This window comes from Ursus americanus, chromosome 10 (genome assembly GCF_024610735.1).
Source record: "Ursus americanus isolate L20-20 chromosome 10, mUrsAme1.1.p, whole genome shotgun sequence".
Classification (NCBI taxonomy): Eukaryota; Metazoa; Chordata; class Mammalia; order Carnivora; family Ursidae; genus Ursus; species Ursus americanus.
The window spans coordinates 50,260,445-50,281,940 of record NC_142136.1 but is presented as its reverse complement, the minus strand read 5'-3'; the positions used below and the strand labels follow the sequence as shown (position 1 = coordinate 50,281,940).

Below are 21,496 nucleotides of genomic sequence, written 5' to 3'. Positions count from 1 at the left end.
GTCCTATATCTGATAGATAATTTTCAAATATGTTCTCCTATTCTGTGGGTTATTTTTTCATTTTCTTGATAGTATTATTTGTTGCACAGAAGTTTTTACTTTTGGTGAAATCCCATTTATTCATTTTTCCCTTTGTTGCTTATTCTCTTGGCTTCATATCTGAGAAGTGACGGCCTAACTCAAGGTCTCAAAATCTACTTTTATGTTTTCTTCCAGGAGTTTTAGAGTTTTAGCTCAGATATCTGTGTCTAATTTTGAGTTAATTTTAGTTTTTACGTGTGGTGTAAGGAAGGGACCCAACTGCATTCTTTTGCATGTGGCTGTCTGATCAACCCAGAACCTGAACTTACACACTTTTTTGCCTTAAATCAACTAATCTTTTTATGCAAATTGTCTTAAAAGAACGTGCTATATAGCACTACCGTAAGTGAAAAGCAATTAGAATTTGCCATGAAAAGAACATAAGTATAAATACTCAGAAAACAAAACTACAAAAATACTAAGAAAAAAATGAGAATTTTTGAAAACCCTATAAAATTTCACAGACACAGATGACTACTGAAGCCCTCCTTTCTCATTAGAAAGGGGGGTCAGCAAGTGAGAGGGAAGTAGTGGAGACACACTAACACCAAACCCAGATGTTCCCTGTAAGAAGGACTAATGCAAGGAATTAAAAAGGAAACCCTTGGGGCACTTGGCTGGTTCATTCCATTAAGTGTCTGCCTTCGGCTCAGGTCATGATCTCAGGGTCCTGGGATCGAGTCCCGCGTGGGGGGGGGTCCTTGCTCAGCGGGGAGCCTGCTTCTCACTCTGCCTCTGCCCCTCCCCCAGCTTCTGCTCTTTCTCACTCATGCTCTCTCTCTCATATAGATAAATAAAAAATTTTTTAAAAATTTTAAAAAGGAAACACACTGAGTGATTCGAGGTGAATTGGGCCTCCCTGTGAATGAATAGGTGAATAGGTATTCCTGAGGACCCTCAGCCCAGATCCCACCCTGTGGGAAGTGCTTCTCTGTATCACTAGCGCCGCAGGAATGGAAAGAACCGTGTTGGGGAGAGCCGGGATTTGATCCCAGGCTCCTCACTGATTCCTGACTCTCAGCAAGTTACTCAGCCCATCGCACTTTGTGGGTGAACTGTAGATAATCTCTTCCCAGGGTGGTATGAGGACTCGGTTCCACAGTACGTGCAAGGCAGTCCAACATAGGTAAGCATACGGAACAGTGAGCGCCCTCTTGGCATTCTTGCCACTTCCAGAAACACTGAGAATCCGGTACTCAAGCACTGTGTCCCAAAATGCGGCTAGAACCCCCTGGAAGAGGAGGGTGACTCCATTGCTCACAGTTTGGGGATCGCTCCCATACACCTGCCTCGGTCTCCTCACTTCTGCTCTGACAGACCGGCCTTAGTGAATGTTCCCCGCTGAATCTGAATCCGATCCATTCCTCAAGACACAGCCTCTGACAACAATTCCCAAGGTCATCGTGAGATTCGGGGAATTTGGTTTAATGAATGACAGGGAAAAAAAGCCAAAAGCCCAGAGAATCCAAACACACCGCCCGAGTTCAGCTTTCCCAAGGGCAGCGGGGGCGGCTGTGGTGCCCCGTTCTCTGCCTCTTCCCGACCGCTGGCAGCAGGTACTAAGAAGCAGAAACGAGACGCAAAGACCGTCCGTGGGCTGCAGAAGGTGACGAGGGGAGGCGGGGCTGGAAAATCCCAACTAAGAATAATCAGCCTCTGAAAAACCGCAGGCTGATTCATGCCGTGAAGGGCTGCTGAGTGCCTTCTGAGACTGCGCCAGGCACTGTGGGGTACCGATGCAGGAGGGGGTGCAGGAACCCCAAGCGAGAACCTCTCTGCCCGGGTGGGGAGACGAACTGCCCGTCATACCTGCACAGGAGAGGTCCCAAGATGTGACATCTGGTCTGAGTTCAGGGGAAGGGTAAAGAAAGAGTGGCTGGTGCGCTAATGGAGGAAAGGGAGCGGACGAGGGATGGGGGGAGGCTGGGCACGAAGGTTCACGGGGGGACTGAGGGTGGGCAGGAGGCGGGAGACGGCAGAACGGAAGCAGAACATTATGAGCTTGGTGTTTTCTTTAAAAAAAGAAAATCAATTCATTCCTTTGTCCCCCTTTGGGTCCTGTATTTCGGATTCAGGTTGGCAGATGGAATCCTAACCGTAGCCCTGAGCCTACATGGTCTTCTAATTGGCAATTGTTAATTAAGAAAGCTACTGACAGATGAGAGAAGCAGCGAATGGAGGTACAAGGAGCAGATAAAATGCTCATCAGAGCTGTTGAAAACTGACTACGCAAATCCAGGGGCTGAAAATATTCGGAAGAACAACTCCTACCGGCTTGTCCTTCTGCAGGAGCTTGCGTGAGAAATGCACCCTCGTACCCGCACTGCTGTGCATTTTGTATCCACGAAGGTGTCCCTACGGGATTGCCTGTGACAAGTCCCCTCGGAAGTGGGTGGCCTTTTCAAGTTTGCCGCTCTCTTCTGTGTTGTGTAAACTTTAATCGTTACATGCGGGGTGGTCATGGTATGGTGCTTAGAGAGGGGGAGAAAGCTGGGTGAAAGGACAGGATGTCTGGAATTTCCTTGACATGTTCCAGGAAAAAAGGGGTGCGGGAGATAAGCGCCATGTCAGATGGATGTGGACCCAATTTCTCAGTTCATTTCTCTCAGTTGAAGTGGGGCCATCAGTACATGAGGGTTGTTATCCTATTCTGTCTACTTGTGTGTGTATTTGAGAATTTCCATAATAATTTTTTAAAGATTTGTTTATTTTAGAGAGAGAAAGAGAGTGTGCACCCTTGTGAGTGGGGGGCGGGGCAGAGGGCGAGAATCTTCAAGCAGACTCCCGGCTGAGCTGGGAGCCCAATGCGGGGCTCGATCTCACGACCCTCAGATCATGATCTGAGCTGAAACCAGAACTCGGATGTTTAACCGACTGACCCACCCAGGTGCCCCTGAAAATTTCCATAATAATTGTTAAATTGCCTATCACAGAGCTAGATTTACCAAATTGTATTTAAAATGTACTTAAAAGTCATTTGTTACCCCTAAAATATTTCAAGTCTAATTTGTTCAACAGAAGACCCTTAACACTTCATCCCCTCCGCTTAGCCAAAGAAAATTAATAAACTGATTACTCTGGTACGTTCTCTGTTGGAAGCAATGAGTTGAGAGATCATTTTATCTGTCACATCTTGGAGCAGAGAACCAGAATATGGAGTGTGGAGGGGTGGGGTAGGATGTGGAAGGTTCAGGGAGAATGTGGAAGTCAGGCTGAGTTGTTTGGGTTTTATAAGTTTCCAAGAATAAATTGATGTTCTAAATTGTAAGATGATGTAACAACATTGCCAGTTTTTAAAAGGAAAAAAAAAAAGTCACCCATCATAATCCTACCGCTTCCTGCTGACACCTTCCAGACTTCAACCCGAGGTAGACATAATTTACACGGCAGCAGTCAGCATCTTTGCCTTGTGAACATTATGCTAAGTGTGTTCCAATGATTCAATACAGCCTTCATAATTGGAATTTTAATGAGGGCCTACGATTCTACTTTTTAAACCATGTTTCTACCATCAAGTATTTTAGGTTGTCTTTGGGTTCAGTTTTTGGTTTTGTTGTTGTTTTGGCTAATTCTAGAGATCATGCATGAAAAACGTTTAGCACAGTGCCTGGCGTATAGTCCTTGTGAGGGTTAATTTTAGGTGTCAGCTTGACTGGGCGAAGGGATACCCAGATGGCTGGTGAAGCGTTCTTTCTGGGTAAGAGATTAACATTTGATTCAGTAATCTGAGTGAAGAGATCGGCCCTCACCAATGTGGGTGGGCACCCCCCAATCCACTGAAGACCCACTTAGAACAAAAAGGCGAAGGAGGGAGGAATCCCGATCTCTTCACTCAGACTTCCCTCATTCGGCATGCAGATCTGGGGGATTTCTCAGCTTTCACAGCCAGGTGAGCCAGTTCCTAGAATAAATCTCCTCTTCTGTCTATCTATCATCTATCATCTATCTATCTATCTATCTATCTATCTATCTATCTATCTATCTGACTATCCATCTATCTTTCTTATTGCTTCTATTTCTCTGAGGAACCCTGACTAATACAGTGCTCTATAAACAGTTTCTATTATCGAGAATGTTAAATAAATATCTTTATGAATGCATTTTTTATAAAATAACTATTTTATAATAATAATAGTCCATGTTCACTGTAAACAAAACAATCTGGAAAAGTACAAAGAAAGTCAACATGACCCCGTGCTAACATACATAGACATGTGTACCTGCAACACTTAGAGGCATTCAAATATACGCAATATGATATAAGAGGATTGTTATATATGCTGTTACGTAAGTGGCTTATGTCCTTAAACACTATGCAGTGGAACTCCTTTCTCATCGGTATAATTGTCCCCATCATTCTTAATGGCTGTGTAATGTTCCACCACTCTGACCACAGTTATCCTACCAATTCCTTATTGACCAATATTTAGACTGCTTCCCTATTTTCAATTTTACAAAAATAAGTTTAAACAGCTCTCTTTGTTTCCAATTAGTTATTCATGATACATTCCTGGGAGTGGGATTCATGGGACTTTATGTCACAAGATCATTTTTACACAAGAGTAAAAATAGCTGGTGGGAGGGCATCCCTCTACTGAAAGAGAGTAAGCCAAGTTCTGTCCATCTTGGAGATGACAAGCCAGAAACACAACCCAACATCCGTTACTCTCTCTCTGTCTCTCTCACTTTATCTCTGTCTTTCACACACACACACACACACACACACACACACACACACACGCACAGACATGCGATGTTGGTGGAAGAAAAGCACCCTGCCCTCAGGCTGGCATATGACCTGCAGAGCAGCACTTGTGATGGGTTTCATTGTTAATTAGGACCCTCACAAGCTAGTCTTGAGTGTTTCATAATATACTTTGGGCAGCGTCAGTGGCAACTCTAAAGACCAGTAGGAAATTGGAAGTGAAAAAAGAATTATTAGCAATAGACCATTTATATTTCAAACAACAGTAACCATGGATAAGAGAGCAACAAACCAGAAACTGAGAGCCTTGAGATCTTTACCTGTCTCCATATGTCTCTGAATTTGGTTTCTTTCTTGTTTTCATCCTCTGAGCACCCAGGTGCTGTGAGAAAAATAAGGATGCAAGGTTAGAACCCATGACTTGAATTTTCCAGACTGGCTCCAATTTTAAATAATCACACACTGTGTAAAACCAGAAATCTGTGCATATTCACATTTTAAAAATATGAAATATTCCTTAAAGATATTGAATTTTTATCCTCTTATAATCTTCTTCATATAAATATTCACAACTTTTTTTTTTAAGATTTTATCCATTTATTTGACAGAGACAGCCAGCGAGAGAGGGAACACAAGCAGGGGGAGTGGGAGAGGAAGAAGCAGGCTCCCAGCAGAGGAGCCTGATGTGGGGCTCGATCCCATAACGCCGGGATCACGCCCTGAGCCGAAGGCAGACGCTTAACAACTGCGCCACCCAGGCGCCCCTAAACATTCACAACTTTTAATATGCTTTATTTATAAGGTTTCGTCTGGCTCTTTGGTTCGGGACACATGGTCACTGTATCAGGGACAGTGTTGATCCCTGGCACTTGTGGGTATGGGAGGATTGCAATCCTCACCTCATGTGCAAAGGGCTTTGAAGAAGCAATTGCCTCTTTGGGCTCAGAAGCTACCTTGCAGACAAATAAAAAAGAGGAGACTCCAACATTTACTAGACTACAGGTAACAGCTCTCATGTGCAGAATGTTGCCAGGCAGGTCACAATCACATCAGGCTCTCACCGCAGCACTGATGAGACACGGTGGATAAATGACCTGCCCCAAGTCACCCAACTTTGGGTGCATCACCATACCTGTCTTACTCCAAAGCAGGTCCTTTCCTCAATGCGTTACTCTCAGATCACGTGCCGGGAAGAGATTTGTGAAGAACCAGGAAGATGTGGCTCTCACATAAAGCAGCAGCGAATGGTCTCCCGGGAATCTCTTGCTACTTCCCTCCGGCAGGCTCATCATCTCCTATCCCACTGTTGTCCAGAGCAGAGGAACTCCACATCAAAATTGGTTGCTTTGTTTCAAAGGGAGCTTTGAAAAAGTGCCCGTGCCCAGGCCCCACCCAAATCAATGGAATTAAAATAACTGGAGGGAGGGTCCCGAGTGTGCTTTATAAGCTATCAAGTGGTGAGCAGCTGAGCGTGGAGAACAATTGTCCCAGGGCCAAACATGGTAGTTCTCTGCCCAGAATGCACAGGTTCTTCAAAGAAGTACTTCCCAGCTTCCAGCCCAGGTCAGTCAATCCGAATCTCTGAGTGTGGTCTTTAGATGAGGTCACTCAACAGTCTAATGTAGGGTATTGTTAGAATTGCCATACTTTGTAAGTCTGTTTGCATAAGTTGACTTGTGGGATATATTTAGGCCATTATTACACACTGCTAATTAAGAAAAAAGAATCTGTGTGAGGAGCCCTGGATGGGTTTCTTAAGTTCCACAGAGGATGGCCATGCGCTGCCTGGTGGGAGCTCCTGAATGCAGCATTCTGTTTCCTTCAGCGTAATATCCTTCAGCGTAATAGAACACGAAAGGCCTCAGGGGTCCCAGGAGGGCTGGGGGGCTGGTCAGAAGTTCCTATTGTCTAAAAATACATTCCTCAAGGCACAGTGAAAACCCGCCTTACTCTGCAAAACCCATGAGGAGCCCAAGTCCCGGTGGGAAGCCCTGGCAAGGTACCTCGGGAGATAGAGAGATAGTGGTCATCAGAGCACACTCTGACAGGCTTCGTCCTCACTGCAGTCCTGTGAAGAAGGTACGATTGCCCCATTGTAGAGATGAGAAAACGAAGCCAGAGAGAGGTTAACTAACTTGCCCAAAATCGTACGGCTGCTAGGCAGCACAGTCGGGACTCAGATCCAGACAGTGACGCTCACCCCTGGGCTCACGCATCTTACAGTCCAGGAGTGGTGAGGAGACTTGCATCCAGATAAGGCCCCCCTGAGGTATAAAACATGATAAACGCGGCATGAGAGGTGCTGTAAGGGGGCTCCAGGTGTATTTGGTGTAGATGAACTTCATCAGAGGAACCAGGGAAGCCTTCAGGGAGGCGGTGGCTCCGCAGAGAGCCTCGAAAGCTTAGTGGTCCTCAAACTCTGCTCCTGGGAGGTCTGGCCACATCTTCGTCTCCATACGAGTGTTCTGCCACTAAGATGGAATAATCGCAGCCTCAGACCATTGGTGGGAAAATTAAGCAACTAATGGTGTTTTTTCCATTTCAAGTTTCTCCGTTACAAATTTTCCTAAAGCTCTGATGCCTGCGAACATGTATGTGCTCATAAGTGAGAAGAAATAAAAAAAGAATATGTAACAAATGAATATTCATGAAAGTCATAGTCAATCCCCCGTTCTCCCGCCTGTTTCGTCTGCTGGTTATCAGCGGTTGCCAATGCACATTATAGAGAGAAGTCAGTTATCATTTCTGCTGATACAGCGATTCCTTCTGTTCGGGGTGGAATCAAATAAATGAGATTATTACAAGGCTCTCAAGTATTCTGACCCGGGCTGCTCGTCCCCGACTAAGGTGAGGACCTCCACTGATTAGTGCCACGTGCTGCTGACCAACTGCTTTCACCCCACAAAGACAGATGAAGACGAGGGGCAGGCATCTCAGAACCCAGGGAATACGAGTGACTCCGTCCCCCTGGTGATAGCAGCTGATGGACATCACGCTTGGAAAAGGCTGTGTTAGGTCCACATGACTCTCCGATGCCCTGGGGACCATGGGCAGCTGTGCTGTGACACATGCCTCGGGGTCTGCAGACAGGCTTTGTGGTGAGGCTTAAAGGCAGACCTGGGGGGGAAGGAGGCAACCTGGAATCTTCCCGTGCATGACAACAGGCAGCTAGATTTGCATATATAAGCCACCAGGTTATTCTTAGATGTGGAACAAGTTGGACGAGTGCATTAAAAGGCTTGGTTCACTTTTGGGCACCTGGGTGGCTCCATCGGTTCAGTGGCCCACTCTTGGTTTCAGCTCAGGTCATGATCTCAGGGTCCTGGGAGGAGTCTGCTTGTGGATTCCCCCTCTCCCTCTGCTCCCCACCCCCACTCACGCGCGAGATCACTAAAATAAATAAATAAATAAATCTTAAAAAAAAAAAGGCTTGGTTCACTTTTGTCCCACATTCAAAACTCTCATTGTCTAGACTTCTGAGCCCAGGAAGAGAGCCAAGTTCACTAAATGGTGCACAGAACCGTGGCTGCTTCCTCCCTCTAATTAGGAGAAGGCTGCCCAGCATAACTTCCCCTGGGCTCCAGGGGACTTCCTCTGCGCCAGGGGAGGTACCCGTGGGGTCGCCAAAATGGGTCTGACACAATCCTCGTCTCTGAGGGCCTTCCGGCTTGAGAATACTGAACCCTGGGGTTCTGCTCACCTTGGTAACTCTCCGCAGTGCAAAGAAGGAGAAGGGAGGGAGCGACCGGCCTGAGAGTGTGTTCTTCCACTCAGGCCAGGACCGTCTGCCACACAAAACTCCCCCGCCCCAGCAAACCGCGGAGCAGTGGGGGCTTTCCACATTAACAGAGGCTGCTTCTGGAATATGTAGTCTCTACCGAGGGCAGCTATCAGGATATATGGAATCAGAAATGTACATATTCCACAACTTCTCACACATGGAAGCCATCTAATGTCCAGGAAACAATGAAAACATAGAAAACAACTCAAGCCCTTCTAAGGTGGTTCTTGTAATTCTTAAGGAATCAGAAAAGTAAATAAAAGTGGAAAAGTTTGCCCTCCAGTGGGGAAACGATGAACTAACTGCATACTTCAAATTGTTCCAGCAACACAATGTGAGCCCTGAAACCACATGTAAGTGCGCTAACTGGGAAATAAATATGTCAGGAGACAAACAGGAGCCACCATCATGGGCTCAGTGTGGGCCCGGCCCTCAGGGAATTGGCTCTCTTGTTGAGACAACGAGCCTGTAAACACAAAAGAGCCAGACCAGTCAGTAAGACACGTGATTACTCAGCATCCTGACAGAGAGGCAGGAACATGAGGCAAAGCTGGAAGGAGTAGGTTTGAATCCTGCTCTGCTACTGAAAAGCTGTGTGGCCCTGGGAAAAGCTTGTTTCTCTATTGGCTTTAGTGTCCTGGAAAATGACGGTGCTAATGCCTCTCTCACAGGGCAACTGTGGGGGTCAAATAAGATTAGTGACAGCACTTCAGAACAGGAAGCATGATGGGTACTTACTTTGTGCTGAGCTCTGGGCTTCACACTCAGACCAGCTCGGGACCTTAAGGAGCTTACAGTGAAGCTCAGTGAATGGAGAACCCAAAGAAGTCCCCACCTGCTAGCCCGCAGAGCTGCCTTACAAAGGGATTTGAAAAAGGCATCCCTCTGGGGGGCTAACTTGCAAAAAGATGCCCCTGTGGGAAGAACTATTAGACAGATGTCACTGGTATGGTAGCTACTAGCCATCTATGGCTATTTAAATTTAAATTAAATAGAATTTAAAATCCAGTTCCTCAGACACATTAGCCATAGTCCAAGTGCTCAATAGCCACATGTGGTCAGGGCTACCAAACCAGACATTGCAGACCTGATAAATGGACAATAGATGAGAGAGACAGAGAGAGACAGACAGAGAATAGATAGGAACAGTTTCCAATTCTTTGCCCCTGTTTTGTTTGTTTTTTGTTTTGGGGCTTTTTCGGGGGGTCGTTTTGTTTTGTTTTTGATCTCCTACTCTTTTTCTGGTTTCAACTGAGCAGTTTATATGGTTTTATTTTCTCTTTTCTTAGCATATTAATTATACATCTTTTAAAAATTTTTAAGTGGCTGCCCTAGTGTTTGCTATACACATTTACAACTTATTTATTTATTTAAAGATTTTATTTATTTATTTGACAAAGAGAAACAGCCAGCGAGAGAGGGAACACAAACAGGGGGAGTGGGAGAGGAAGAAGCAGGCCCCCAGCAGAGGAGCCTGATGTGGGGCTCGATCCCAGAACGCCAGGATCACGCCCTGAGCCGAAGGCAGACAGACGCTTAATGACTACGCCACTCAGGCGCCCCTACAACTAATTTAGCGTTCTCTTTTTTCAGGTTTTATTTTAATTCCAGTTACTTAACATATAGCCATATTAGTTTCAGGTGTACAATTTAGTGATTCAACACTTCCATACATCACCCTGTGCTCATCACAAGTGCCCTCCTTCTTAATCCCCATCACCTATGTCACCCATCCCCCCACCCACCTCCCCTCTGGTAACCAGCAGATTGTTCTCTATAGTTAAGAGTCTGTTTCTGATCTCTTTCTCTCTTTTTCCTTTTGTTTCTTTGATTTGTTTCTTAAATTCGACATATGAGTGAAATCATATAGTATTTATCTTTCTCTGACTTATTCTGCTTAGCATAATACTCTCTAGCTCCATCTATGTTGTTGCAAATGGCAAGATTTCATTCTTTTTTATGGCTGAGTAATATTCCAGTGTGTGTGTGTGTGTGTGTGTGTGTGTGTGTGTGTGTGTGTGTATGTACCACATCTTCTTCATCTGTTCATCAATCCATGGACACCTGGGTTGCTTCTATATCTTGGCTATTGGAAATAATGTTGCTATAAACACAGGATGCATGTATCCCTTTGAACTAGTGTTTTTGTATTCTTTGGGACAACTAATCTAACTTTCAAGTAACACTACACCACTTCATGGGTAGTGCAGGTAGCTTATAAGAGAGTATTCCCAATTCCCCCTCCTGTCTCTTATGACACTGTTGTCATTCATACCACTTCTCCGTAAGATATAATCATCCAATATGCTGTTGCTCTTATTATTCTGAAAAACCATTATCAGATCAATTAAAGATAAGAATTAAGAAACAATTAATAAAAATTATTCAAAATAAGAAAAATAAGACACTGTATTTTACCTTCATTTATTCCATCTCTAACACTCTTCTTTTTACATAATCTAAGTCTCTAACTTATATCATTTTCCTTCTCCGAAGAATTTTTTTTTAATTTACTTATTTATTTCTTTATTTGACAGAGAGAGAGACAGCCAGAGAGGGAGGGAACACAAGCAGGGGGAGTGGGAGAGGAAAAAGCAGGCTGCCAGCAGAGGAGCCCGATGCGGGGCTTGATCCCAGGACCTTGGGATCATGCCCCAAGCCAAACGCAGACGCTCAATGACTGAGCCACCCAGGCGCCCTCCTTCTCTGAAGAAGTTTTAACACTGCATATGAGACAGGTCTACTGGTGACAAATTCCCTCAATTTTTGTTTGTCTGGGAAGTCTTTATTTCTCCTCTACCTTTGAAGGATAATTTTATTGCATACAGAATTCTTGGCTGGTGGGTTTTTTCTTTCAACACTTTAAATATTTCTTTTCTTTTTTTAAAAAAGATTTTATTTATTTATTTGACAGAGAAATAGAGAGAGAGAGAGAGAGAGAGAGGCAGGCAGGAGAGGGAGAAGCAGGCTCCCCACTGAGCAGAAAGCCCAATGTGAGACTATCCCAGGACCCTGCGATCATGACCTGAGCCAAAGGCAGACGCTTAACCGACTGAGCCACCCAGGTACCCCAAAACTTTAAATATTTTACTCCATTCTCCTCTGCTTGCATGGTTTCTAAAGGAATGTCTGATGTAATTTTTATCCTTGTTGTTTTCAAGATAAAATGGGGTTTGCTTTTCTCTGATTTTTTGTAAGATTTTCTCTTTGTCTTTTATTTTCTGCAGTTTGAATATAGTTTGGTTAAGTGTAGTTTTTTGTTATTTATCTGAATTAGTATTCTCTGAGCTTCCTGGATCTGTTGGTTAGTTGTCGGTCATTAATTTTGGAAAATTCTTAAAACAAAGAACAATGGCAATGGAAAGTTACAGATATGATACATAATAATCCAACTACATTAATAATCACTTGAAATGTGAATGGCCTAAACATACCAATTAAAAACAAACTATCAGAATGGATTTTAAAAAACAAGACCTTATTATAGGCTGTGTATAAGAAATCCACTTTAAATGTGAAGACACAGATAGATTAAAAGTTAAGAGATGGAGAAAGATATACCATGCTAACATTAATTTTTAAAAAAAAGGTGGAGTAGCTACATTAATTTCAGACAAAACAGACTTCACAACAAGAAAAATTAGCAGGGATAAAGGAAACATCACATAATGATAAAGGGGTGAATTCTCTAAGAAGATATAACAATCCTTAATTGTGTATGTGCCTAACAACAGAGCATCAATATACAGAAGCAAGAACTATAGAACTACAAGGAGAAAGAGACAAATCCACAATTATAGTTGGAGATTTCAACGCCCTTCCATCAGTAATTGTCAGATACAGCAGCCAGAAAATCAGGATATAGTTGAATCCAACAGCATCACCAGTCTGCTGGATGTGACATTTATAGATTACTTCATCCAGCAACGGGAGACTATACGTTCTTCTCAAGCTGACGTGGAATATTCACTGAGACAAACCACATTCTGGGTGATAAAACACACTTTAATAAATATTAAAAAATGGAATTCACACAAACATGCTCTCAGACTACAATGGAATAAAATTAGAAATCAATAATAGAAAGATAGTTGAACAATCTCCAAGTATTTGGAGATTAACAAGGCACTTCTAAATAACACATGAGTCAAAGAGGAAGTATCAAGAGAAATTTTAAAGTATTTTGAGCTAAATGAAAATACAATTTATTCAAGTTTGTGGGATGCAGCAAAGCAGTGCTTAGAATGAAATTTATAGCACTCTGTGCATATATTAGAGAAGAAAGATCCAAAGCAATAATCTAAGCTTCTGAGAAAACTAGAAAAAGAGCAAAAAAAAAAAAAAAAATCCAAAGTAAGAAAAAAACCAAAAACAAGACATAATAAAAATTTGAGCAGAAATCAATGTCATTGAAAATAGGAAATCAATCAATGAAACCAAAAGGTAGTTCTTAAAAAAAAAAAATCAATAAATTGATAAACTTCTAAGCTGGCTGACCAAGAAAGAGAGAAGACAGAATGTTGCTAACAGAAATAAAAGAGAGGCCATCACTACTGTTTCCATGGACATGAAAAGGATAATAAGGAATACTATGAACAACTCTACGCCCACAAACCTAATAAACTAGATGAAATGGACCAATTCCTTAAAATATGTGGATAGATGATGGGAAGATAAAGGACCCTCGTGACTACATTGAGGGCCCACTCTAGTAATCCAGAATTATCTTCCCATCTCAAGATCTTTAATCACACCTATGGAGTCCTTTTACCATAGAAAGCAACATATTCCCAGGTTTCAAGGTTTAGGACATGGCCATCTTTGGGCAGGGGGAGGGGCTATCACACGGTCCACCTACCACACCTGAGAGTGAGTGGAGAATTTTTTAAGTGGCTAAGAGACAGTATACTGGGAAACCAAGAAGGAGCTCTGTGAGCCTGGAGCCCACTAATCTACTGGCATCAGTCTATGAAATCGGATGATCCTTGTTAGCAGCCTTGGGGTGGCTGAACAAGTTGAATTCAACGAAGGTTGGGATTTTTTCTTGGCCTGTGGGATAGAGGAAAAATGGAATGGGACAGCTGTTGACAAGAGTTTTGAACTGATGGACCTATAAAGCAGAGAGAGATGGGTGGGAAAAGCTATTCAGGAGAAGCCACGGGAGGTTGCAATGAGGTGAGACAGCTATGGAAGGAGTAACCAAGTGAACGGGTTGAAAAGAACAGGAGATCGCAGTTAGCGTGACTTGTGTAAGCTATTTTAGAAGTGAAAGTTTCTACCCATGACAAGGAGGGTATGTGGCCAGGGGACTGGTTAGTTTGACTAGAATGAAGATGAAAATCACTGAAGTAAAGGGGATCAAGGAACTGAGAGGCCGGTGTCGTGTATCAAAGAGATGCTAAAACCACCCAGAAGTTCAGCATGATTGGAGAGAAGAGAAAATCTGTGAGTCAGAGAGGTGTACAAATGACAGCAATAAGCAGGGGTCTAGGATAAATCAGCTCCGTGACAGTCATCTCAAAGAAACATAGGTTTCTGTGCAATAGTAGAAGAGTAATGGGCAGAAGGAATTGTGAGTGAAGATAATGTGAACCCCCTCTCTCCAAATACATGGTGAGAAAATAAACAGCCCCCACTTGAAACGGCTGCTTAATGGAGAGCTCAAAGTTTTCAGTTAAGGTCAAAAGATAAAGGGGAAATGTTGAGAGAAGAAACTGAGGATGGATAGAACTGTGGTGACCATGGAGTGGAATATTTTCAGATTAGGATAAGTTGCAAAGAATACAAGGAAGAGACATAAGGGAAGCTTGGCTGAGGACAAGAAAACAGATGGGGATGAGAGTATGGGAGAGAACAAGCCAGAGGGGCTTATGCCTTAAGTGGTCACGAAGAGACTGGCCACAGATCTGCCAAAAGTATTAGTCCCAACAGATCCCTGGTGGATCTGCCGGGTGAAGGTGAGGGGGATAGGCTTTCAGGCTTTCAGAATTCAGCGACGGCCCAGACAGGATTCCTTTCAAAGGCAGTCCTAGTCTTTGACAATTAGAAGAACTCCAGCCAGGCTTAAATCAGCTGTGGGGTGTACTGACCATAAGGCTGTGGTTTCAGAGGTTCCCAAGAGCCAAAGGCAACACACGATCAAACGCAGGTGCTATGAAGACACTTTAGCAACTTGAAGATAACAACAGTTATCCGGAAGTGCCAAATCCCAACATACAGCCAAAATTTAAACAAAAATTTGTGTTCTAGAACTAATAGATACACATGCAGGGGAATGAGGTAGGTAGGGTTAAATAGGCACACTGCCAGTGATTAAGACAATTTTCTTTAATAAACAGTTGAGAACCAAATCTATTACTGAGACTATATAAGCAGAAATTATTTCACAGATAAAAACATATCAGACTTCACTAACGATTTCTTAGGACAGGAGTCACTAGGCGCTGAAACCTGTTATAACTCTTATACTAAGTTTCATAGTTGCTTAAATCTGCACTGTCCAAATGTTTTTATTCTATAACATATTAAAGAACTTGGGAGACACACTGCCAATCAGACATCTATTAACAATTCTTACCTCAAGACCCGGATGGACCCTTTCTAGTCCTTCCGGAATGCTCTTCACTCAAATATCTGATCTGCAAAGCCATTCGAACATCATTTCAGTAGAAATGCCTTCTTAGTCCATCCTACTTAAAAACAGTAAGCCATTCTCAATCATTCTACTTGATACACAGTTTTATATACATAATAGCTTAGGAAATTATACGATTTATCTTCAATAACTGCTCCCTGCTTTTCTTTTGTCTGCTTCAGTTTTTGAGTGGAAGACATGTGTATTAAAAACTCCAACTATAATAGTTGATATTTCTATTTCTCTCTCTAGTTTTCTGCTTTTGCTTAAGGGTATGTTAAGTGCATATAAGTCAGTAATAGATATATACTTTGTGTTTTTTTAATTGAGATATAATTGACATATATTAGTCTCAGGTGTACAATACGATTTTATATATATATAATATATATATAATATATATATATAATCACAATGTCTAATTAACACTCATCACCATAAACATTTTTACCATTAATTTTTTACAGTTTAATTTTTAGCATTAAAAATGTTTTTTTAACCAAAGTACAGTTGATCCTTAAACAATGCAGGGGTTGGGGGAATTGTCCCCATGCATGGCTGAAAATCCTGAAAAAACCCGTATAACTTCTGACTCTCCAAAAACTACTAATAGCCTACTGTTGACCAGAAGCCTTACCAAGAACATGAACAGCTGATTAACACATATTTTGTACGTTATATGTATCATACATTGTATTTCTATAATAAAGCTAGCTAGAGAAAATATTAAGAAAATCATAAATTAAATATTTACAGTACTATACTGTATTTATCAAGAAAAAAAAATCAATGTATAAGCAGACCCATGCAGTTCAAACCCATGTTATTCAAGGATCAACTGTAATAATGTCTCTTTGCCATATTTTGCATTAAATTCTATTTTATTTGGACTATTATTCTACGTTATTCTGGTTCATATTAGCCTGCTATTATCTATTTCCATCCTTTTATTTCAATTTTTCTAAATGTCTCTTGTAAACGATTAATACAATCAGAATCTTCTAATTGGTTATTTAACCCATTTATATTTATTTGTAATCAGTGCTACATTCAAATTTCTGCCACCTTATTTTCCGTTTACTATAATCTTTCTTTATTCCTTTCTGCCTCTCACTAGATAAACTAAGTTACTTCAATTTAAAAAAAAAAAAGATTTATTCATTTATTGGGGGGGAGGGCAGAGGGAAAGGGAGAATCCTGAAGCAAACTCCCCGCTGAGCACAGAGCCTGACTTGGGGCTTGATCCCAGGAGCCACTCAGGAGCTCCTTTTTTATTTATTGTATTTATAGAGTGTGCATGCACATGAGTGGGTTGGGGGGCCGGGCAGAGGGAGAGAGAGAATCTTTAGTAGGCTCCATGCTCACCAAGGAGCCCCACTCGGGACTTGCTCTCATGACCTGAGATCATGACCTGAGCCAAAATCGAGTCTGACTCTTAACGGACTGAGCCACCCATGTGCCCCACTCAAAGATATCTTTAAATACTATCACATTCTAGGCTAATTTGGTTGGATACAAAATTTTAAACTCAAAGGTATCATTCTTCAATATTGGGGAAAAAACCCGCCTTCTTCTATTCAATGATGCTTTTGGTAAATCTGATTCTCTTTCCTTTGAGAATAACCTACTCTTTTTCTCTGTAAACTTTAAGACTATTCTCTTTCTTTGATATTCTAAACTTCCACTATAATCAACACTACTCTCTATCTTCACACCATGCCTGTTTTTTCTTCATGGTAATTACCACTACCAAATATTATATCCTGTATTTGTTTCTTCCTCCTCCCCACTAGAATATAAACTCCATGAGAACAGGACTTGATTTTGTTCACTACTGTGTATGTCATACCTAGAATAGTGTCTGAAACATAATAGGTACACAATACACACTCAATTATGGTTCTTTACCCTCTAGGATTTGCCCACTAAATTCATTCAGTTCCTCAAGAAAGAAATCACAAGAAACCCAAAGCCAAATTCTTAAATTACCAGACTCTGCTTTGTATCTTTTCTTTTCCTATCTGTTCTGATAACCTTGGCAGGATTACCCAGGACAAAGGACTTCTCACTTTTCTCTTGAGACTAGAGATTTCTCTAAGTACCAAGGTTCTCAGATGCCTCTCTAAAGGAAATGTAAAGGGCCTCTGCCAAGGTTGGAGGCAGGGTGGAGGTATGAGGTGGGGGAACATGACACACCCCTGCCTCTCTTAACTAAAAAGGATCCCTGCCCCTATCCCAGGTTTATATGATATTTATACTCAAGGTGGGATGGGAGTAGGGAGAAGAGATACCACCTCTATACACTGACTCAGACACTACTGGATTTCACCCTTTGTCCTGCCTTCCAGACCTTGAACCCAACTCCTCACATTTCAAGTGTATCTACCCTATAACTCTCAGAAACTTTTAAATGATCCCAATGAGATACTTTTTAAAAGACTGCCTCTGAAAAAAATAAAAATAAAAAAAGACTGCTGCTGCCAGCATGATTTCCACATTATGATTAATGGGAATCATTTATGCAAGCGGCATCTTGCTGAAAGTAACATAATCAATTACACGTTTGCCAGGATCACTTCGCGATAAAGACTGCCAAGTTCTACAATTATTCAAACACTAAAACGAAGTCAAGCTGCTGTGGCACCAGCATTAATTGGTAGGTGTTTATTTTTTAATAACCAACTTTCTTTTTTATGAACTTGTAAGAATTAAGACGATTTTTTATTCCTTCAAAGAAATAACATATTGCAAAAATATTTTAGGTGAAATAACACAAAACAAATAAGCAACTGTGTACAAAATAATTTATTACAGCATTATATAGGATGGCATTATTTTACAGTGAGTTTTTTTTCCTCAACAATTATGAATCTAAATAGCTTAGAGTGAAGGAAAACCATTTTAATTAGAATGGCTTCTCTAGATAAAATCTCCCTTTTTGAATTCATATTTGCCTTAAAGGATAGTATTAATATTAGACATATTTACACAGTTCTCAAAGATATATACTGAATGATTCCATTACTGTTTTCTGCACAAGATAAAACAAAAACCTATACTCCCCCCAAAAATATTGCTCAACAATGTTTTATTAGTTAAACTAACAATAGTTTAAATTCTCATTTTGCTGATACAAAAACGTATTTAATAGTCAATGCATGGCTATAAGAGTAAGAATGTTTGCTTATAATCTGTATTTTTCCCTATTACTCTCCCTTGAAGCACACCACTTAGATATAAACTACTTGTTAAAACGCAAAGCAATTTAGTCAAGATAGCAGAATTCTTACCCATGGGTCTTTAAAAGACTGATCTAGGGATATGCAACAAATTTACCAGTGAATTTCCATGATGAAGAGGCAAACCAATCCCCACATTCTGAATCATCTACGTAAAACTGGAGTACCCTTACTCAATAGAAAGTACCCATTTTCATGGATATTAAAAAGGAAATGGTAAATCATTAAAAAATTAAGGTGGAAAAAAGGGCAAACTGAAATAAATTTTAAAATAAACCTCCATGTCTGCCAAAAAATAGTTTCATATTGTTTTTAACATACAGTTTACACTTTAAAACTGATGTGCTTTAATTAAAAAGCAAGCAAATAAACAATAATACAACAAACCAATAACAGATCAAAACACAGATTCTGAAACCAGGATGTAAAGAAAATAATACAGTGGAGCTGTATACAACTTAGCTTAATAAGAAATTATATTCACGATACAGAAGTGACAGCACCCATCACAATGCTGATAATCTGAAAGTTTAAGAAAACTGTACAAGTATAAACAGGTAATTTTTAACAGATGTTTATGTAAATTGGCAGAGTCAGATAAAGGACAAAATAAGTTTATAGAATACTCCATTTAAAAATTCTATCCAATTATTTCATTTCACGCCTATATTAAAATACACCCTGAAAAGGAAACCCTGACCGGAATTCAGCTCTGAGTCTTACAGGAGTCAACTTTCTATGGGATTTCAAATTTCGTTTGCCAAGACTTCATAGTTAGCTGTATGGTTGAGTGCCACACTGTGACTGTCCACCTCGTTCACACCAGGCAGGAAAGCGGAAGTGAAAGGAAGCAGGTTATGACAGGCCACCCTGTATTCTTCATACTGGGAATTACAGTGCCCAAAGCTGCCATCAAGCAGTGCCTCGGAAACCTTTAGTAAAGTCTATCAAAAAAGGTGAGAATAAAATAATTTTTAGGAAAAAAGGTTGGTTACTAATCATTGTAATAATCAAAAGATGCAATGTGTTAATTAAGGAAAAGAAAACTGGCAAGGCCTCGGTGTAAAATAACTTCTTGCTACCCGCAGAAAGTACACACCTCAAAACAGGAACATTTTATCATTTTTATTTTTTAATTTAAATTCGATTAGTTAACATGTAGTGTATTATTAGTTTCATAGTAGAGTTCAGTGATTCATCAGCTCCACACAACACCCAGTGCTCATCATATCACGTGCCCTCCCCAAGGCCCCATCACCCAGTAACCCCAACCTCCACTCACCTCCCCTCCAACAACCCTCAGTTTAAAACAGGAACATTTTAGACATCAATTCTGCAAAGTCTTAAAAAAGTAAAATTCTAATACTTGACAAAGTGACTCTCTGAAACTGATCACTAATACGAAAATGTCCTTTATTAACCACAATAGTTCCCATTTACTGAGGGCTTACTATGCACCAGGCAGGGGCTAAGCCCTTCGCAGTGTAGTGTTTAAGTCAGTCAACCCTTCCACCAAGCAGGTAAGGTAAGTGGTACAGACATACCCCGTGTTACTGCGCCTCACTCTATTGCGCTTTGCAGATACTGTGTTTCTTATAAATTGGGGCTTATGGCAACCCTGTGTCGAGCAAGTCTACTGGCACCATTTTCCCAACAGCATTTGCTCACTTTGTGTCCCTGTGTCATATTTTGGTAGTTCTTGCAAATATTTCAAACTTATTCGCTATTATTATATTTGTTATGATGATCTGTCATCAGTGATTACAACTCGCTGAAACCTCAGATGATAGCTGGCATTTTTTAGTAATAAACTATTTTTTAAATTAAGGTATATGGATTGTTTTTTTACACATAACACTACTGCACACTTAACGGACTACAGTATAGTATAAACATAACATTTATGTGCACTGGAAACCAAAAAATTCACTGGACTTTGTTGTGCTATTCACTTTATCAGCAGTGGTCTGGAGCCGAACCCACAGTATCTCCCAGGTACGCCTGTATTTTCATCCCCATCTGCCTAATGTGTGTGACACAGACCATAACCAGCAGAACTGAGATCCAAATCCAGACAGAACTCTGAAGGTCCACTCGAGAATTATGCTGTAAAGACACGTGTTTTGTCAGAGCACTCAGTATCCAAAAATTCGCACAAATCAGTCTGAAAAACCTTACCTTTACATTTTTATCTTTTATAGTTTCATCCAATCTAGTGGCAATAGCAATTGCTTTCTCTTGCCTTGACTTGTCCAGAAAATACATCATTTTAGCACCTGAAATACCAAGACACTACAAAATGAGTGAACTCCTAGATCTTAAAATTGATTTGATTGACATCGACCAATGACTTAAATTAGGGTTCCAAATGTTTAATCAGCAGTGGGTTGGAGCTGGCTCCTACCAGGACTTGGAAGCCCAACTCCCAATTCAGTGACATCCTATTGACAGACTGGGGCCACAATGGGAGTGTTTACATTATGGCAAAATACTACAAATCAGGGTTTCTTCTGTCACAAAGAGATGGTTGTCAAGCACTTACAAGGAGACCAGATTTAACAACTGCCCCTCCCCCTAGAAATGCTGAAACTCAAAATATAAATATGCGCTACCCTGTAGCATCATTCAATATTTCAGCTAAAATCATTTTTTAAATTTGATACCCTCAAATAAAACAACTAAGGAACAAATTACTGCCACAGATAAGTGTGGCAGAGGGACAAAAGGAAAATGCTTGCATGTTCACAAAGAAAATACGTAATTTAAAAAAATTTTTTATCCCTATTCCTATGTAATTTTTTTCTGCATCCACTAAAATGATCATATGGTGTTTACCCTTTCTCTCTCATTGATGCCATGTTTCACACCAATTGATTTGCAAATATTGAACCACCCTTGCAACCCAGGAAGAAATCCCCCTTGATCACAGTGAACAATTTTTTAATGTATTATTGAATTCAGTTTGCTACTATTTTGTTGAGGATTTTTGCATCTATATTCATCAGGGATATTGGCCTGTAGTTCTCTTTTTGTACTGTCTTTATCTGGTTTTGGTA

At 41.1% G+C, this 21,496-nt stretch overlaps 1 protein-coding gene and 1 long non-coding RNA gene across 6 annotated transcripts in view; one reads left to right on the top strand and one right to left on the bottom strand.

Annotated features, from left to right (window-relative positions):
• The first annotated feature begins 1,586 nt into the window (after positions 1 to 1,586).
• Positions 1,587 to 3,179, top strand: LOC148109361 (uncharacterized). Its single transcript, XR_015725863.1, has 2 exons — positions 1,587 to 1,687; positions 2,157 to 3,179. It is a non-coding gene; the product is annotated as an uncharacterized LOC148109361 (long non-coding RNA).
• Positions 3,180 to 17,988: 14,809 nt separating this feature from the next.
• NAA16 (N-alpha-acetyltransferase 16, NatA auxiliary subunit) overlaps positions 17,989 to 21,496 on the bottom strand; it is a 62,143-nt gene continuing 58,635 nt past the window's right edge. For 3 of the 5 annotated variants that reach the window (XM_045811105.2, XM_045811107.2, XM_045811110.2), the window contains one exon: positions 19,259 to 20,716. In XM_045811105.2, coding sequence (XP_045667061.1) covers positions 20,397 to 20,716 — 320 coding nt within the window. In that variant the 3' untranslated portion in view covers positions 19,259 to 20,396. Of the gene's footprint in view, positions 20,717 to 21,496 lie in introns of all 5 variants that reach the window. The other 2 variants (XM_045811106.2, XM_045811108.2) reach the window with 1 other exon arrangement.